The 17,843-nt window shown below is 39.8% G+C and overlaps 1 protein-coding gene and 1 non-coding gene across 4 annotated transcripts in view; one reads left to right on the top strand and one right to left on the bottom strand.

The window, feature by feature from the left end:
* Positions 1 to 262: 262 nt before the first annotated feature.
* On the top strand, positions 263 to 335 carry Trnak-cuu. Its single transcript has one exon. It is a non-coding gene; the product is annotated as a tRNA-Lys (tRNA).
* Positions 336 to 6,997: 6,662 nt separating this feature from the next.
* Positions 6,998 to 17,843, bottom strand: part of Unc13c (unc-13 homolog C) — a 462,492-nt gene continuing 451,646 nt past the window's right edge. For all 3 annotated transcript variants that reach the window (XM_013346384.2, XM_026778986.1, XM_005347631.3), the window contains exons 31-33: positions 12,375 to 12,467; positions 11,077 to 11,236; positions 6,998 to 8,734 (exon numbers count right to left, since the gene is read on the bottom strand). In XM_013346384.2, coding sequence (XP_013201838.1) covers positions 8,449 to 8,734; positions 11,077 to 11,236; positions 12,375 to 12,467 — 539 coding nt within the window. In that variant the 3' untranslated portion in view covers positions 6,998 to 8,448. The remainder of the gene's footprint in view (positions 8,735 to 11,076; positions 11,237 to 12,374; positions 12,468 to 17,843) is intronic.

The raw sequence follows: 17,843 nt of genomic DNA, 5'->3' as shown, positions 1-17,843 counted from the left end.
AAAAGGTATAAGAAACAGATATAAATGCAGAGACACTTTCAGGTGCCCCATAAAAACACAAAACTAGAAGTCATAATATATATACAAAACTTGTAGGGAAAAATAAAATAAAGCCCCGACATAACATTATGAGACAAGGAACTGTTGCGGGAGGTCCTTCCGCTCCTCCAGCCTATAGCCGCTGAGATACCCGCCCATTGGGGCGTGGTCTCTCTCCCTTTAAAAAAGCGGCCACTTCCTTCTCTCGCTCTCTTCACTTCCTGCCCGGCTAGCTCAGTCGGTAGAGCATGGGACTCTTAATCCCAGGGTCGTGGGTTCGAGCCCCACGTTGGGCGCCAAGTGTAGACGTAAGTCACAAACAATGCCACAGCAGTTTGGAATTATGATTAATATGGTACTATTTATTAAAAGGGGAAAAAACTTACAGATCACCGTCAGCCCTCTGTACAACCAGGAAAGGAGTCTAGTCGCCAGCCGAGCAGGAAGTGAAGAGAGCGAGAGAAGGAAGTGGCTGCTTTTTTAAAGGGAGAGAGACCACGCCCCAATGGGCGGGTATCTCAGCGGCTATAGGCTGGAGGAGCGGAAGGACCTCCCGCAACAAGGAACCTCCAAAGACACTGTTGGGTGTTGGGTTGGAGTTCTGTTGGCTGTCTACTGCTGGGTCATGTGGTCTACTTTTTTTCCTTTTTTTAAAAAAAAATTTATACTAATTCCAGTTCCCTCTCCCTCCCCTCCTCCTGCTCCCTCCTTTTTTCTTCCTACTCCCAGCCATTCCTCAGAAAGGGTGAGGTCTTCCATGGGGCGTCAACAACATCTGTCACATCACTTGAGGCAGGACTAAGGCTCTCCCTCCATATCTAGACTGAACAAGGTATCCTTCCATAGGGAAGGGGCTCCAAAATCCCAGTCATTGCAATAGGGAGATCAAATTATACAATGGTCTACTCGTAAGAATAGTTTTGGTGGGGATGGGAACATGGGGGATTGGGTTGGGTGACGGAGGGATGGAGAGTGTAATGTAAGAGACATCTTGATGGGGGTGCATTTTGGGATCAGGTAGAAACCTTATGCAAGGGATACTCCCATGAATCTACAAGGATGACCCCAGCTGAGACTCCTAGTAATAGTGGGTAGGTCGCCTGAACTGGACATCTCTGTAATCAGATTTGTAATTGTCCCAGTTGTCATCAGAGAGCCTTCCTCCAGTGACTGATGGTAACAGATGCTGAGATCCACAGCTAGCCACTGGGCCAAGCTTGGGGAATCCTGTTGAAGAGAGGGAGGAAGGATTGTATGAGCCAGGGGGTCAAGGTCATCACAAGGGAACCCACAAAGGCAACTAACTTGTGCTCATAAGAACTCACAGACATTGGACCTACAGCTAGGAGCCTGCATGGCACCAACCTAAGCCCTCTACATATGTGTGACAGTTGAGTAGTTGTATAGCTTGATTTACTTGTGGGACTCCTATTGATAGGAGGAGGGCCTACCCTAACTCTTTGGCAGGCTTCCAGGAACCTATTCCCCATATTGGATTGCCTTGCCCAGCCTAAATAGAAGGGGAGGAGCTTAGTTTTACCTCAACTTGCCATGCCATGATTTGTTGACACCTTTTGAGGCCTGCCCCTTTCTGAACAGAAACAGAGGAATGAATGGGGGAGGTGTGGGAAGGAAATAGGAGGAGAGAAGAGAGGAGAAACTGCAGTTGGGATGTAACATAAATGGATAAATTTAATAAATAATAATAGTTTAATAACAATATTTCACTAGCATGGTTCCCTTTTAATCAACAATTTTATTAATTTCAGTTTTATCTTTCTTTTTGTTAATTTGTCCATCTTATCTCCCTAAAGAATCTCTTCCTTGTTTCCTTATTTCTAAATATTGCTCTTTAAGACTCACCTTTCTTTTTTCTTTTTAAAAAAATATTTTTTATTGATTTTTATTGAGCTCTAAATTTTTCTCTGCTCCCCTCCCTACCTTCCACCTCCCCTTCAACCTTCTCTGAAGATTCCCCCCATGCTCCCAATTTACTCAGGAGATCTTGTCTTTTTCTACTACCCATGTAGATTAGATCTATGTATGTCTCTCTTGGGGTCCTCATTGTTGTCTAGGTTCTCTGGGATTGTGATTTGTGGGCTGGTTTTCTTTGCTTTATGTTTAAAAACCACTTATGCATGAGTACATGTGATAATTGTCTTTCTATGTCTGGGTTACCTCACTCAAAATGATGTTTTCTAGCTCCATCCACTTGCCTGCAAAATTCAAGCTGTTTTTTTTTTTGGCTGTGTAGTACTCCATTGTGTAAATATACCACATTTTTGTCTGACTCACTTTCATTTCTAACCTGTACTAATCATTGCTGTAGGTTGCATTTGGGTTTGTTGGTTCCCTGGATTTCTAGAACCTTAAGACACATCATTAGGTTGTTTATTTGAGATCTGTTACTTTAACATAATTCCAGACAACTTTAAACTTTTAGAACTGCTTATGCTATACCCAAATATTTGGGTAAGCTCTGCTGTTATTTTACTTAGATTCTTTGAAATTGTAAATTTCTTCCCTGATTTTTTAAAAATTGCTCCCTGTTCATTAAAAAAGCATGTAATGATCAGTATTCAATAATTTGCCTAATTTTTGTGGTCACTCTTGGAGTTGGCTTGTTTTTTGCATTATAAGCTGATAAGATACAAGGACTTAGGTATTTAAATCTCCCCCTTGTTGTTTGAAGGCTTTTCATAACCTTTTTGTCTGCTTTACTAACTGGATGACCCAACACTTGGTTCAGCCATATTTACAATGAATTATTCTTAGTGAATTGTTTCCTTGTCTAATAATCTCTTTCCATGAGTTCTGAGATCTATTCTGTCAGACCTGAACATAGGCATTCAAGCTGGTTGTATTTGTTTCATAGGTTGGTGTGTTTTCATTGATGCTGCTTTTGAATGTCTTTATTGAGATGTGGTTCTTGGAGGCAACATATAGTTGAGGCTTGTTTTTCTTAACCCATTTGAATAATCTGTATCTTTTAGTTGGTGAGTCTAGATCATGTCAGTAAGTAGTCCTTGCAAATACTGCATGAGAACATTGTTTTGTAGGATGATAATTTGATGCTTTGTGCCATAAATTCTATGCTAGCATTAATAATTTCTCCTGGTGGCTGGAGAGATAGCTCAGTGGTTAAGAATGCTTCTTTTCTTGACCTTACAAAGGGCCCATGCTTGGTTCCCAGAACCTACATAGGGTAGCTCACAATTACCTTTAACTCCAACTCCAGGGACTATGACACCTCTGGCCTCTGCAAGCATTTGTATTTATTTGCACATATACACAGATGCACACTTACACATTCTAAAATGATTTTTTTAAAACCTTTAAAAATATTTTTTCTATTTTCTTCACGTTCAAAATTTCCTGATATAGCTTAGCAATTGTTTTTTGGATTTTTGAGACAGGGTTTCTCTGTAGCTTTTGGTTCCTGTCCTGGAACTAGCTCTTGTAGACCAGGCTGACCTCGAACTCACAGAGATCCGCCTGCCTCTGCCTCCCGAGTGCTGGGATTAAAGGCGTGCGCCACCACCACCCAGCTAGCTTAGCTATTTTTAAAGAAAGTTATTCAACACTGCCTTCTTTAAATTTATTATACTTCATTTCCACCTAAAATGTCACTTAAATTTTATTTATTTATTAAAAATTTCCACTTCCTCCCATCCTCCCATTTCCCTCCTACTTTACCCACTCCCCCTCCCCCTCCCTCTCCAGTCCTTAGAGAAGTCAGGGAAGTCCAAGGCCCTCCCCCTCCATCCAGGTCTAGGAAGGTGTGCATCCAAACAGACTAGGCTCCCAAAAACCCAGTACATGCAGTAGAATCAGATTACAATTTAATTACATTTCTTCTCTTTCTTTCCTCCCTCCAAACCTTCCTATCCTTCCCCACTCTCCTTCATATTCATGAGCTGTTTACTTACTAATTGTTTTAACTTGCACATATAGGTATACAAACACGTACATTCCTGAATATAATCTGTTCGGTACATAAAGTGCTACTTGTATGTATGTTTTAAGGACTGACCATTTGGTATTGGACAACCAGTTGGTTTGCTCTTCCATAGGGAAGGCCATCTCTCCCACTCCCAATTTCTCAGTTCTGTTGTTCTTTATGGAAAAGCCTCCTGGGCTTTTTCCCACCCAGTTTGCCCTGTTCATTGTGCCATCCTGTTTGGCTCATGTCTGAGGGCAGTCATGTTGGTGAAACTTTACAAATTCTTTTTCTGTTAGTAGGACCAAATGTGAGTTCTAATATTTACAAAGTTTTAGTTTCTCACTTTACATACTAAGATACAAAAGACTTTTCATTGGCATTAAGGTAATTCACAGAAATCCTATCTCTGTATTATAAATTGAAATATTTTCAGTTTTGTAGATTTGATACACTATCATGTTTTCTTTACGGCAAGTAAAAGTTATACACAGTGTACAACATGAGTTTTGATTTATGTCTGCAGTGTAGAATTACCATGTCAAGGTTTTGAATACATGTTTAGCATCACAAACTATTTTTGGTGTGACAAAACACTAAAAATCCACTCTTTACAATTTGTAAAAGTCTAGCATATAGCAATCTGTAAGTATTGAATACAGTTTTATTAATTATAGTTACCGTTATATATAATAGATCTCCTGGTTTTCGCTCTCCTAACTCCCATTTTACTTCCTTTGAACTCCCATCCCTTAGCATCTGGTAACCATGGTTTTGTTCTCTTCCCTGAGTTCAGTTCTCTCAAATTGTGCACGTGAGTAAGCACTCTCAGGGCTTCTCTCGGTTAACCCACCCAGGTTATCCATGGCCCAACGATAGGGTTCCCTTCTGTCTCTAAAGCAGTCCAGTTATATATGTACATTTACCCCTATCAGTCCATTGATGGACAAACAGACCAATGATTAATCAAATAGTCAAATCCTTAATCATAATCACCAAGATGGAAAGAGGAAGCAAAATAACAATAGATGGATCTTAAAAAATCATTCTGTATTCCATGGGAGGAAACAAACAAGCAAACAAACACAACCCGCAGGCGATCTGCAACATGGAAGGTGGATCTAAATGTATCATTTCAAAGTTGTTACAAATTGAAAAAATGGACATTTAAAATATTTATTAAAAGTAGGGATATCTCCCTGGGAGGGTCTGCTCTTTTCTGAAGGGAATTAGGGGGACAGTGGATCTGGGGGAGCGGAGGCTGAGGAGAGGAACTGGGAAGAAAGGAGGGAGAGGAGGCTGTAGTCTGAATGTATTGTATGAGAGAATTAAAAAAAAAACTGGGTACCTCTCTTCTTCCATGTCTCATACCACAGGTTTTGAGCCTGTCAAATACTAGAAGCTTGAGCTAGAGACTGCTGACCAGAGATTCTTGAGCCAGAGACACAGCTGACCAGAGATGTCTGAGCCTGAGAGACTACTGATCAGAGATGTTTGAGCTTCAAGGACTTGCTTCAAAGGTGAGTTGAGTGTCAGCACAGGTAATCTAGGAGCAGGAGTCCTGTGCACTCAGGAACCTTCCATGTGGTGAGGGGAGAATCAGACCTACCCATGTATATTCCCTAAGTTTTCTAGTAGTATGATTATTCTTCATTATTTGAGCATAAAGATTAAAGGCACTAAATTAGTCCATTAAAAAGGCTAGATTGTATAGTCATTTATTTATAAAATTTCAAAATCTTAAAGGGATAGAATAATGTCCTTTCAAGCATTAAAATGAGATCAAATGCAAGACATTAAGCTAGGAATGTCACTTATAAATATGACTTATTAAAAGTAGAGTTAATCTATAAAGTAATCCAGAAGGGAATGACTCCAAGCAAGATGTGACTGGGATAATTTATTGATCACCTTGAATAATTCATCTGAATGCCTGTGGATGATGACTGCTACATTAAGGCTTTCAGCATTTTATCTTGGTCAGATTTAATTTACATGAGTATTTTTGAGCACTCCTGAGGTTTACCAGCACACGAATGACCGGACTTGTCCTTTGTGTGTTTTGTCTGGAGTAACATGAACAAACTGCCACACAACCACAGAGCCGCTGAGTTGAAAAAGATCACAACAAACTTGGCAGTGACTATAACATTTTAGAGAAATGAAGATTAATAGAAATACCATTGTCTTTGGAGGATAGGTTTATAGAAAAACGGTATTTATAACCACTTCAAAGTTAGTACCTGCACTTTAGGATAGTAACAACTAGACTTAATTCATACCACTACTCATTTAATACACACTGTATATATACATATGGATGTATATATACACATATTTAATACACACAAATAAATTTAAAAGGCAGAATGAGGGGCTCGAGAGAAGACTCAGTGTTTAGGAGCACTTGTTGCTCTTCTGAAGGACTCGGGTTCAGTTCCCATGTCCCACACCACACAGCTCACAATGCCTGTAACTCCAGCTCCGGGGATCCATTCCTTTCTTCTGGACTTCATGAGCAGGGGCACTCATGTGAGCATACACAGCCTCACATACACACATAATTAAATAATTAGAACAAGTGGTCTAGTTAATATGAAAAGTGCCCTTAGCTCATCATTTCCGTGAAGTGATCAGTGTAGCTGTGGTCTTACCCTTAGTCCAATGTTTCATGCTCTGACATTAGTGAGCTCCTACAAAGCTAAGTCGTGAGAGATCTAGAATGAAGTCTTCAATTATAAAACGACTACCAACTATAGCTGAAGTTTTCCTTTGGTAATGCTGTATACGTTGAATGTGTTTAATGGTGATTTTCTTGACAGGTTTAACACAGCCCACCCTGGGCGGTTGTATTAGTTCTTCCTAGTTCCAAGCTGTTTCTATTGTCACACGCAGAGTGTTGGCATCCCATTATTTGCTTCTAAATCCTCGTAGAAGAGGATTGTAAGTGGTGAGAGACGAGTGTGCTTTATCATTATCAGGTAATGAAAGAAGTAGGCAAAACACCCGAAAGTGTTGCATGAGCTCAATACACATCCATTTATTAATGCATATGCCAGAGATTGCATCATACGAGGCATTTGGAAAAGTCATTAACAAAGCAGTCGCCTAAGATTTGAACACAAATTAGCCAATCTCCCCAGCCTGTGTGTTTTCAGACCCAGCAGCAGAATGGTTGAGGGGGGTGACACTAGTCACTTCTGCTCCTCACATACTGGACCAGAGTGCTTATATAACACAGTCAACGTAACAGTGGCTTGTTCCTGCACGTGTTGGGAGTCCACTCACAGCTGTGGCTGTAGGTGACAATGAAAAAGGATGTTCTGCAGCCAAATATTCAGATACAGACGCTGGAAAGGCAAATCATAAAAATCCAGACAATGCATGTATTCGTAACCAAGTTGCATTTGGGGGCATATAAAGAACACGAATTACAAAATCATGAGCAATTTACTTTGACTTTATTTTACGTTTTTGTCTCCTAAATATATATATATGAAGATGTGACTTTTGGTTTCTCTGCAATATATAGTAATGCTGCATTCAACATAAACCATTGAATATTTTTAAAAGAAATACCTTGTTGTAGAGTTAAGTAGTCATAAATGCATTAGTGTTTTTCTGGCCAACAAGTTACTTATCACAGGAAATTTAGACAAACTGTCTTTGTAGTCCATGACTTTCCAAAGAATGGAATCGGGTAAAGCTGAGACATTCTGCTCCATGGCAAATGCATCAGGTTACCACTCCCTCCTTTCCTTTTTATTTTTAAATTACCAATGTGATGTGTGTGTGGGGGGTGCCTTGGCAGTTTGAAAGAACACAGTTTCATCAATATTATCAAACATTAACAAACTAGTTAGCATTGCTTTGTTTAAGTTTGCTTCGAAAGCATTTCTTCACAGTGATATTTTAGAAAGGTTGGGAAGTGGTCAGCATAAAATATTTCCCACCTTTTCTATTGTAATTTGTATGCAAAAGTCATCACAATATATCTGCAACTATAAAATTACAAACTTTCTAGAAGTTGCTGCGTTTCTAGGTGTGGTAGAAAACTGGAGCCGCAGGGTGGCTACAGTCGGGTGAGGTTAAAGCAAACAGAAGGGAAGTCATAGGTGCTGTCTGATAGGTCACTCTAAAGAGATCTAACAAAGACAACCAATGAATAAACTCAAGACAGTTTTTAGTTTGCTTCAATGGTGGAGAAACTGGTTATGAGAAGAACATTGTAAAAGGTAGTCTCGATAGTTCACTTTACATCATAATTTTGGCACTTCATGGAACATTGATTTCTCAAAGACCAGAATTGGTATAAAAGTTTTTCACATACCTTGTAGACATTATGGTTGATTAGTGGCAAACATCAAAATGCAGTGAGTTTAAACATTCCCGTGTGTTTTCACATGCATGGAAGGGTCAAACAGTGGGAGTTTATGGATTCTCAAAGGCGGTATTTTGAAGTATTTGTTTCAGGCACTCTCTTCAGTAGACCTTGTTTCAGATTTAAGCCTCACAAACTCTTTAGCGACATCGTCGCTGGTCCTCTGAGAGAGTATTCTAAGAATGGTCAAGCCAGTTTCATCCATAGAGAGGTTTTTCAGAAGAGGGTACCACGCTCCGTAGCTCCCTTTCTCTGCGATGTTCTGTAACTGAATGACTGTCATCCCAATTATTCGATCTTCCCGGGCGAAGCAGTAATCCTTAACTGAGAGGTGAAGTTCATAGGCTCCTGGACGGTTCTCACTTCCCAGAATGCTGTATGAATTAAAGACACAAAATGATTTAAAGGTACGAAATGAGCCAAACTTTTACTCATGGTGCTTGGTGTCAAACCTATGTCTTGAGAGGCCTGTATCTGATTGCTGCATTAATGGTGAGTATATCAATAGGGGTGGGAAGTAAAATATGTTCATTTAGTTATTAGATTGAAAACTAGTTATGAAAACTAGTTATTAGCTCTGGGATTGATAATGGGTAATAGAGCCTGGGTAAGGGATACTGTTGGGAGAATTTCTTTGTCAGAAACTAAGAATCTTCTGACTCCCAGCGAAAATTTTCTTTCAAGGAGCCTTAACTCAGAATGGGCAAAAATCATCATTCCCAAGATGCTAAAATTGGTGCACATCTCTAGGGCACATCATTTTTTTCTTTCTAACAACAGTTAGCCTGTACTAGTGCAACCAAAGAAAGCTCACTGTATAGGATGGCATGTTAGAGAGGTGAAGGGTGGGGTGCAGGGAACTATATAGCCAGATGTCTGGACATCTGGTTATGGTGTCTCAAGATACTACAGTTGAATCTTCGTCCAAGTTATTTACAGAAAATAGATGTTGTATATGTTGAAGATATTTAAATTAGATCAAGGTTCTTGTTTGATCTGAAGTGGAAAGCTACAGTTCTGTGAGCTGATTTGTTAACAGAATTACTGGGATTCTTGATAACCATAGTAGGAGATAGGGGCTCACCATGTAGCTTTGACTGGCTGGGAGCTTACTACATAGACCAAGCGGTCTTTAACTCACAGATCCACCTGCCTGTGCATGCTGGAATTGAAGGTGTGAGCTAGTCAAAGCACAGCGCTCGTACAGGTATGTTTTGTTGCACAGAAATCTTCTGGGCTCTGTCCCATTTTCCTTTTGCACCTGTGGGTCAGCTCATTTAGATTTAGAAGATTCGTAGGGAGAAACTTCCCAAGCTATCCAATAATGTATTTGATACATCCTCTTAACGTTTCAAGGGACCTCCAAACAAATATATTAAAACCAAGATTCTTGCTATCATTTTTACCATCTCAGTCAATCATCATCCACCTGACCTCTTGGTCAGGCCTCAAAACAGAATCCTGCTTCTTGTAGCCATGTATCTTCACCTCACGGGGGATCTATTCCTCTCTCCACCTCACAATGGAATGCTGACCACTCTCCACCTCACAATGGAATGCTGACCTGTGGTGCTACAATGTTAGAGTTTTCCATGTTCCAGATTCCAGTGGATTTTTGAAAAAAAGCCCTCCCATAAGGACATCAGAAAAGGTAAGGGTGAGGTCAGAGTTTCTGCCACATTGGTTTCCTGCTGTGTCTGCTTTGAGTCGTCAGTTTCCCTTCGTGGAAGATCACTGCTTCTCATAAGAGGACTGTTAAATTTTCACTTTCCCAACTTTGGTAATACCCTTTTGTGCCTAGCCTTCAGATCCTCTGGTGGTTTGGAAAAAATGGCGCCCAAAGGGAGTGGCACTATTAGAAGGTGTGGCTTTTTTGGAGTGGGCGTGGCCTTGTTGAAGGGAGTGTGTCACTGTGGGGGTGGGCTTTGACATCTCATGTATGCTCAAGCCACACTGAGAGTATGGGACCACTTCCTCTTGCCTGCACTCCACCATGTTGCACCATAATGATAATAGACTAACCCTCTGAAATGGAGGCTACCTAATAAAATATTTTTCTTTTAAAAGGGTTGCTGTGCTCATGATATCTCTTCACAGCCATAGAAACCCCAAGACAGACACCTAACAGTCCTCCTGCACTGACATGTTGGTATGTTTTTAATAGGCCTCAAATGCCATAGATGCTTGCATTCTACATTAGTTCAGATGGAAAGTCTTCCATCACGTTCAGAATGTTCTGTTTCATCTCTTGCCTAGACTATTCTATAACTTTCAATACAACCAGTACTGTCATTTAAAGACATCTATCTGGTGTTCAGTCCTTCATTTGGGAACTCTTTGGGCCCCATCAAAAAGTGATCATTGTACATCCTTGTGTATGCTTCCCCAAAGGCATTCTTTCTTGCCCTCTTTCTCATTGTGTTCCGTTCCTTTAAACATATTGGCTTAGCTCCTATCTTGGGGTTCTTCTACTTGACCATGACAATCACACATTTTTATCTTTCATCTCTAGAAAGACATTTCCCAGACAGCAAAGGCCATCTACTACCTGTCCCCAGTGTCTCTGACACTGCCTGATGTGCACAGTTGCAGAGTAAAGGGATCAAAGCCTATATTGTTTGCAAAGAACAGGAGACCACCCATGTGGTTTAACTTTCCACCCCGAATCTTCCAGTAAGTTTTAGCTGAAATGAGTGGTGTTTTGTTTCCGACTTACAACTGGAAGGTTTCGTTGTACTTCGGTGACCATGTGTTGCTTTTTGTCTTTGTCCCTTGTTTTCTCCTCTTGTCCCCCAGACTTGGTCCCAGCATGAAAACTTCCACAAAGGGGCGGAACATGGCCGTGGTCTGCCAGTTTAGGTCGTTGATAGCAATCACTGAAAAGCAGAAGCCAAGTTTCAGCAAACTGTTCTGTGGAAACTAGCTTCCTCCCCATGGCTAGAAGTAGTACTTGAGTGTGCCCTGACTGGACCCACAAGGAAACGTTCCATAGGTTGAAATACTCAATACCTGGGAATGCCCTGGTAATGGAAAGTTCAACTTGACATTCATGTGAGTGACATTTATAATGAAAAGTTATAATGAAGGTTAAAACCCTGGTGGTTTTCATACTAAACACTAGGGAAACTCCATTATGCAATATTCAGAAAATAGATTAAAGTTGATTCTATGTTATCATACATACTTTCAATAGCTATACAAAAATTAGATAGTGTATTATAAATATTCTTATAATCAGTATTTACAACTTCATCATAGATATCTAATTTGCTAATTCCATCATATACTGAATGCTATGGCTGTTTCCTAATTCAGGACGCACACAAACAATTCTAAATAGATATGTTTATATGTTCCCACTCAGTTTTGGCTACCAGTAGAAAGAGTCTTAAAATTTTTACTGCTAAAGATTAAGCTTTTGGGCTTGATATATATTTACATATTTTTAAAACACACTGAAGGATGCTGAACTTTGATCCTATATAAACATGACTGCTTGGACTTTTTCCATATGTACTTTTCACATAATTTGTTCTGAGCCACAGCAGCCTAGGAATATGGTGCAATTCAAGCATACACTGGAAGACGATGGTTTTAACCAAAGTGGATACTAAAATGACTAAGTCTATAATAAAAATAGATTACAAGACTATTTAGTAAAATGTTGCTATTAAATGAAAGCTCTAGTTGGAAAACAGGGTTTTGTGTTCATAATATTGAGCCATTTTATTAACAACAAGGAAAACCAGTTAAAAGTAGCATAAAATAAGTAGATTATGTGAGTGGTAAGGATATATTGGTCTATATTTAATTATAAAATCCACTTTTGAAATTTAGTCCCCAATATATTGTCTTTAGATGTTTTAAGAATTTGTTAAATTTTTCTGAAGAAATTTTAATCATGTCCTATAGTGGTTTGTATTTAAAAATATATACAAGAGAAGTGATAGTTTTCATATAATTTCTGTAGATGTTAAAGATTAATAGATGACAATATCTGAACCCCAATTGTACCTTTTACAGTGACTTTATGCTCTCCCGTCCCTGGGGTGGTGGTGACATCCACATGGACAGAGATCTGACCTACAGAATCTTTGGAGGAGCGGCCTGCAAACAGAAGAAATGTACTAGCTTGAATGTTCAGGTTGCATGCCTTATTTTCTTTGCCTAAGGATTAAATATTTTTTTTTCTATTAATATCACATGCTAGACACTGATTAATGCTCAGAGTTCACAATGTTGGCATGGCACATGGGAGATCCGTCCAAAGCCCTGTCCGTGCAAAAGCTAAATTCCATAAACTCAGTGGAAATTCACCAGATGCCTAATTCCTACTATAGGGAAAAGGTTTAGTGCCCACCCCCAGCACTAATAACACTTTACAGACTGCCTCATTGCTTTATACTCTTTTGTTAAGCCATCTACACCATGACACAGCAGAGCCCTGGAAACTAAAAGATGGCCCTGAATGCTGAACTCTAGTCTCCATGGAGCTCAGTATAGGACAAGACAGACTAAGCGATACCAAGAGTTATTGCCATATGGTAACCTTAGAATATACCCGTTCACATCATCTATAGGGTAGGCAAGTCCACCACAGTCACACGAGTTAAGGGTTGAACATATCTAGAAGAGTGCTTGCCGTTTAGAGGCAGATAAATGAATTCAAACGATTACTGCATTTTTAAGCTTCAGTGACCCCCCACAGAATCTATTGTGTTCTTCAGCCCCAGTCTTCTCATTTGCAAAGTGAAGAGAAAGCCAACCACTTTCCAACCACTTTTTATACCCACACTTCTTAATCTATCATTTAGGAACACACCAGTTTGAAGCACACACTTAAAATATTATGATGGTGGTCTTCGTGCTACAGTGTACACGAAGCTGCTAGCACCTGTTGTGTGGCCTGGGACCTCATGCCAACTACAAATTAAACATCTCAGTGATTCTTTGCACAGTCAAGTAAAATTAGCCTTGTTCACATGCAACATGATTCCATACTTAAGAGACCCTATAGCTCATCTAGAAAATGCTTAGGTTTAACAAACATTTCAAAATCAACATACGAAACTCAGTAGCTTTCATACATAACAATGAACCTGCATAGCAATCCCCAGTAAAGTTCCCAGGAATAGACCCTCCCACAGGAGGAAGATTAATACAGTGAGAAATTTAGGGCACTGACAAGAAGTTATAGGAGACACCAGACATGTCCTGGATGGGTAGAATCGATACTGGGAAGATGACTGTGTTACCAAAAGACATCTATAGATTTAATGTAATCAAAATTTAGTGCCGTCAAAATTCTAATGAATATGGGTGTGGTGGTGCATGCCTTTAATACTGAGACTTGGGAGGCAGATGAATGTAAATTTGAGGTCTTCCTGGCCTATGTGATGAGTTCCAGGACAGTCAGAGCTATGTAGGCAGACCCTGTGTCAAAAAATAAAATCCAATGACAGTCTTCACATAACTAGAAAATACATCTCAAAATGTATGTGGAAACATGAAAGACAACGTAGCCAACCCAATCCTAAGAAGAACACATGTTGCTGGAGACACCATAGTAACTGACTACAAAGCATACTGTGTGTTAGAGAGTCAAAGGAAATGTGGTACTAGCACAGAGAAAGCAGGTGAAAGGCAGTCCAGAAATAAACCCACACAACGATGGGCAGACGATCTTTGATAAAGGACATCAAAGACATACACTGGTGAAAAGAAAATTAGTTCAGGAAAGAGATAGCAAACTGGAAGAAGTGTAAACTTAGACCCTCATGTCTTACTTGCTTAAAAATCAACTGAAAATGTATCAAAGTCCTGAATTTAAAACCTGAAACTCTGAACCTGATAGAGGAAAACCTAGGAAGTTACGATCAAGTTACAGGTATGGGCAAGAACATTTGAGCGGGATTCCTGTTGTTCAGGATACAATCTCCAGAATCAACACATAAGACCATAGGAAATTACAAAGTTGTTGTACAGCTAGGGAAGCCATCTTGGCCAGCTATACTCAGAGAAATATCTAGATTATGTAATAAGGAATTAAGAAAATTAAACATCAAAACCCCAAAACTGCTGATGAATGGGGGAGGGCATAACACTAATGAACTGAAAGTTTTCAAAAGGGGAAATAGAAAAGGGCAGTACTTAAAAATGCAAACAGAAGCCACTTTGACATTCCACATCACCCCCGTGACAAGGGCTATGATCAGGAAGACAAGTGAGAAAACTGCCGGAGAGGCTGTGGGGTAAGGGAACCCTTGTCCACTGCTGGCGGGAGAACAAAGGTGATGTGGGATTCCCTCTGTATGCTGTGATTACCATTGATAAATGAAGGAACTGCTTTGGGCCCTCAGCAGAGCTATAGGGGAACAGAGCTAGAGGGGAAAAACTAAACGGAATGCTGGGAGAAAGAAGGGCGGAGTCAGGAGAAGCCATGTAGGCCCACGGGAGCAAGACAGAACTTTAGATGGTAAGCCATAGCCACGTGGCGATATACAGTTTAATAGAAATGGGTTAGATTAATATGTAAGAGTTAGCCAATAAGAAGCTAGAGCTAATGGGCCAAGCAGTGATTTAATTAATATTGTTTCTGTGTGATTATTTCAGGGCTAAGCAGCCAGGAACCAACAAGCAGCCTCCTTACTACACAGAGTAGTGCAACCACTGCAGAAATCAGCATGGAAGTTCTTTAGAAAGTTAAAAACAGAGCTACCACATGCCAGCTATACCTCTCCTGGGCATATGCCCAAAAAAGTCTGTACCCTACCACAGAGATAGTTGCATGACTCTGCTTATTGCTGCATGATTCATAATGCCAGGGCATGGCACCAGCTTAGCTGCTAGTCAACAGAAGGATGAACAGTAAGAAGGTGGCACAAATATACAGCAGAATTTTCCTAAGCAGTTAAGAAAAGTGAAATTTGCAGGAAAATGATGGAACTGAAAAATTTGCCACTGAGTGAGGTGAGCCTGTCTCCAAGACAGAAGGGCACATGTTCTCACATGCAGATTCTGGCTTTTCTAATGTTTGTATCTAAATAATCGGTGTGAGAGTGAGTATAGCCTCTGAAGCTAGGTGGGGGATTACAAGGTGGGCATAGTGTTGAGGTGACGGGAGGATGTCATGTGTGACATGAATGTGGGAAGGAGATGAGTTATTGTCTGGGGCAGAGTGGGGAGGGGTGGAAGGGAAAGGTGAAGGAGGCAAGCAAAACCCAAATTTTGTTTGAAATAGGACATAATGAAATCTGATTTCTTGCAAGCTAATAACCCCACAATGGTGGATGTCTGTAGTAATCTCTGACTGCTGTCAAGGGGATTTAAGGGCAGTGCTTCTGTTACCTGTCATCTCCACATACTAGTTGGCTCACCGCTTAATTTTCACAAGTGGAACTGTGTGGCACATCACTTTGTAACCTTTTCATAAGGTATGCAATGAGCCAGAGCCTTGTTCATATAAAATGAATTCCCAGAGCTTCAAACTGAAGCCAAAGGGGTCATTGGGTTTCCAGCTAGTGAATAATCAGACTAGGGTATGTTCGCCTGTTCACCAGCAGAACCTCCATCCTAGGGACACCATTTTCGTCCATTTTTGGCATTGAGAGGAGGAGTTTTGAATCATGTGAGTAAAATGTTCAGAGGAGGAGGAGGAAGTCCTCTCCCCGTGAATGATTTTTAATAGCAGGCATTTGTTCAGTGCTTAGGGTCCAGGCATAGAGTGTTCCATCTAAGATACTAGTCACAGATATCGAAGGACATAGAATTACTACTTGCCCAAGCTGCTGTTCTGGTTTTATCTCACGACCAGAATGGCTGATAACAGCATACCCAGGAACTGATAATTTAGAAGCCTTGGAGAAGACGACCTAACCCCTCTCCCAACAAAGTTTGTCCTCAGGGTTAGGGACATCAATTACCTGTTGATTATAACTGGTATAGTGTTGGGGAAAGTTTTGTAGGCTCAGGGATCTCTTTGAAAAATAAAAAGGAAATTGAGTGGGATAATAGGTAGATTAGTATGCACTTACTCACACTAATAATAATAGTAATAGAGTAAATACTTGTGAGCTATTTTTATAGGTAATTTACACTGGTATAGATGCTCATATATTGATACAAATTCAAATTATATTTGTTACATTGAATATGCTATTTCTGTTTATAATATTTGTACTATGCAAATAACTATGCAAAGTTATTTTGTCATATTGTATGCATGTATGTTTCTACCTTTATTTAAGACATTTTATATATTGATAAAATTTTAGGATATATTTATCATGTTGCACTATACATTTCTCCCTCTGATCAAGATACTTATACATTGTTTACATTTTGAGGTCATTGTGTTCATTTACTGCACAGTTGTTTAAAGATTGTTTAATATTCTAATATGAAGTCTTAGTCTTTAAGTTATATAGGTATTAAGATTCATAGGTTAATAGTCATCCATGTTTGTCATCTTATAGTTAGACTAATCAGGTTCTTTGGATGCATAAGGATTATATTCTGCATAGATAGGTATCTTCAACCACTTCAAATAACTGTAGAGCATGGCATTTAAATAACTTTGGGTTTTGTTAACATGAGACACGATTGCTCCTGGCAGCACTGATCTATTCCTGAGAGAATGTTGAGCACCAAAGACACTCCACTTTGAAGCTTGTTTTCTTCTTGGCAAAACTGGCTTTTGGGAAAGGAACTTCCCATGCCTTGGTCACTGACAAAATGCATGGTGTTCAGATAAGACAAGCAGAATACATGAAAAAGACTGGTAAATCTTGGCAAGACAGGGTAAGATGGTTCTGAAAAATTTCCTGCCTCCAAAAATGATCTGTCAGTTACTCTAGGCCTTAGCCAAAGTTGATTGCTCCAATGTTACAAATGAGACTTTGGGTGATTGCCCAGGTAGCCAGTTGTCTCTGTCATTTATAGCACTTTCTGCCTACTCAAGTAATATTATCTCCCTTCTCATGTCTTCAATGGAGTTGAAGACTAAATAGTCATAGTTATTTTCCATGACTTAGCCAAGCTATTTCTAATATAAGACTTTGACTCCTTAGGATAAAATAATTATTAAAATGACTCCTTAGGATAAAATAATTATTAAAACATTTAGCCTATGTTTCTTGCTTAAGATTATTTTGTAGAGAGACCCCTCCTTTTTGGGCGGGACAGCCTCAAACAAATGTTTTTACTAATTAATTGGGACGCGCAGGCACTGGAGCGGCTTCCTGTTTCCGGTTTATGGTGGATCACTAAACTCCGGGTGTGTGAGTGTGCTTTTATATTAAAGCTATATCATCTTGTACCCACTGGCCTGGATTAATTAAATTCGCCTCCATTTGGCACCCTACCATCATTTGCTTTCACAGGAGCCCCTAAAAAGAACGTCACCCCCATGTCAGCTTGAAGCAATCTTAGAGAACGACGTCCCCTCTCCCAACAGAGTTTGCCCTCAGGGTTAGGGACATCTTT

Source organism: Microtus ochrogaster, chromosome 5 (genome assembly GCF_000317375.1).
Source record: "Microtus ochrogaster isolate Prairie Vole_2 chromosome 5, MicOch1.0, whole genome shotgun sequence".
In the NCBI taxonomy this organism is placed as follows: Eukaryota; Metazoa; Chordata; class Mammalia; order Rodentia; family Cricetidae; genus Microtus; species Microtus ochrogaster.
This window is presented reverse-complemented; position numbering and strand designations above follow the sequence as displayed.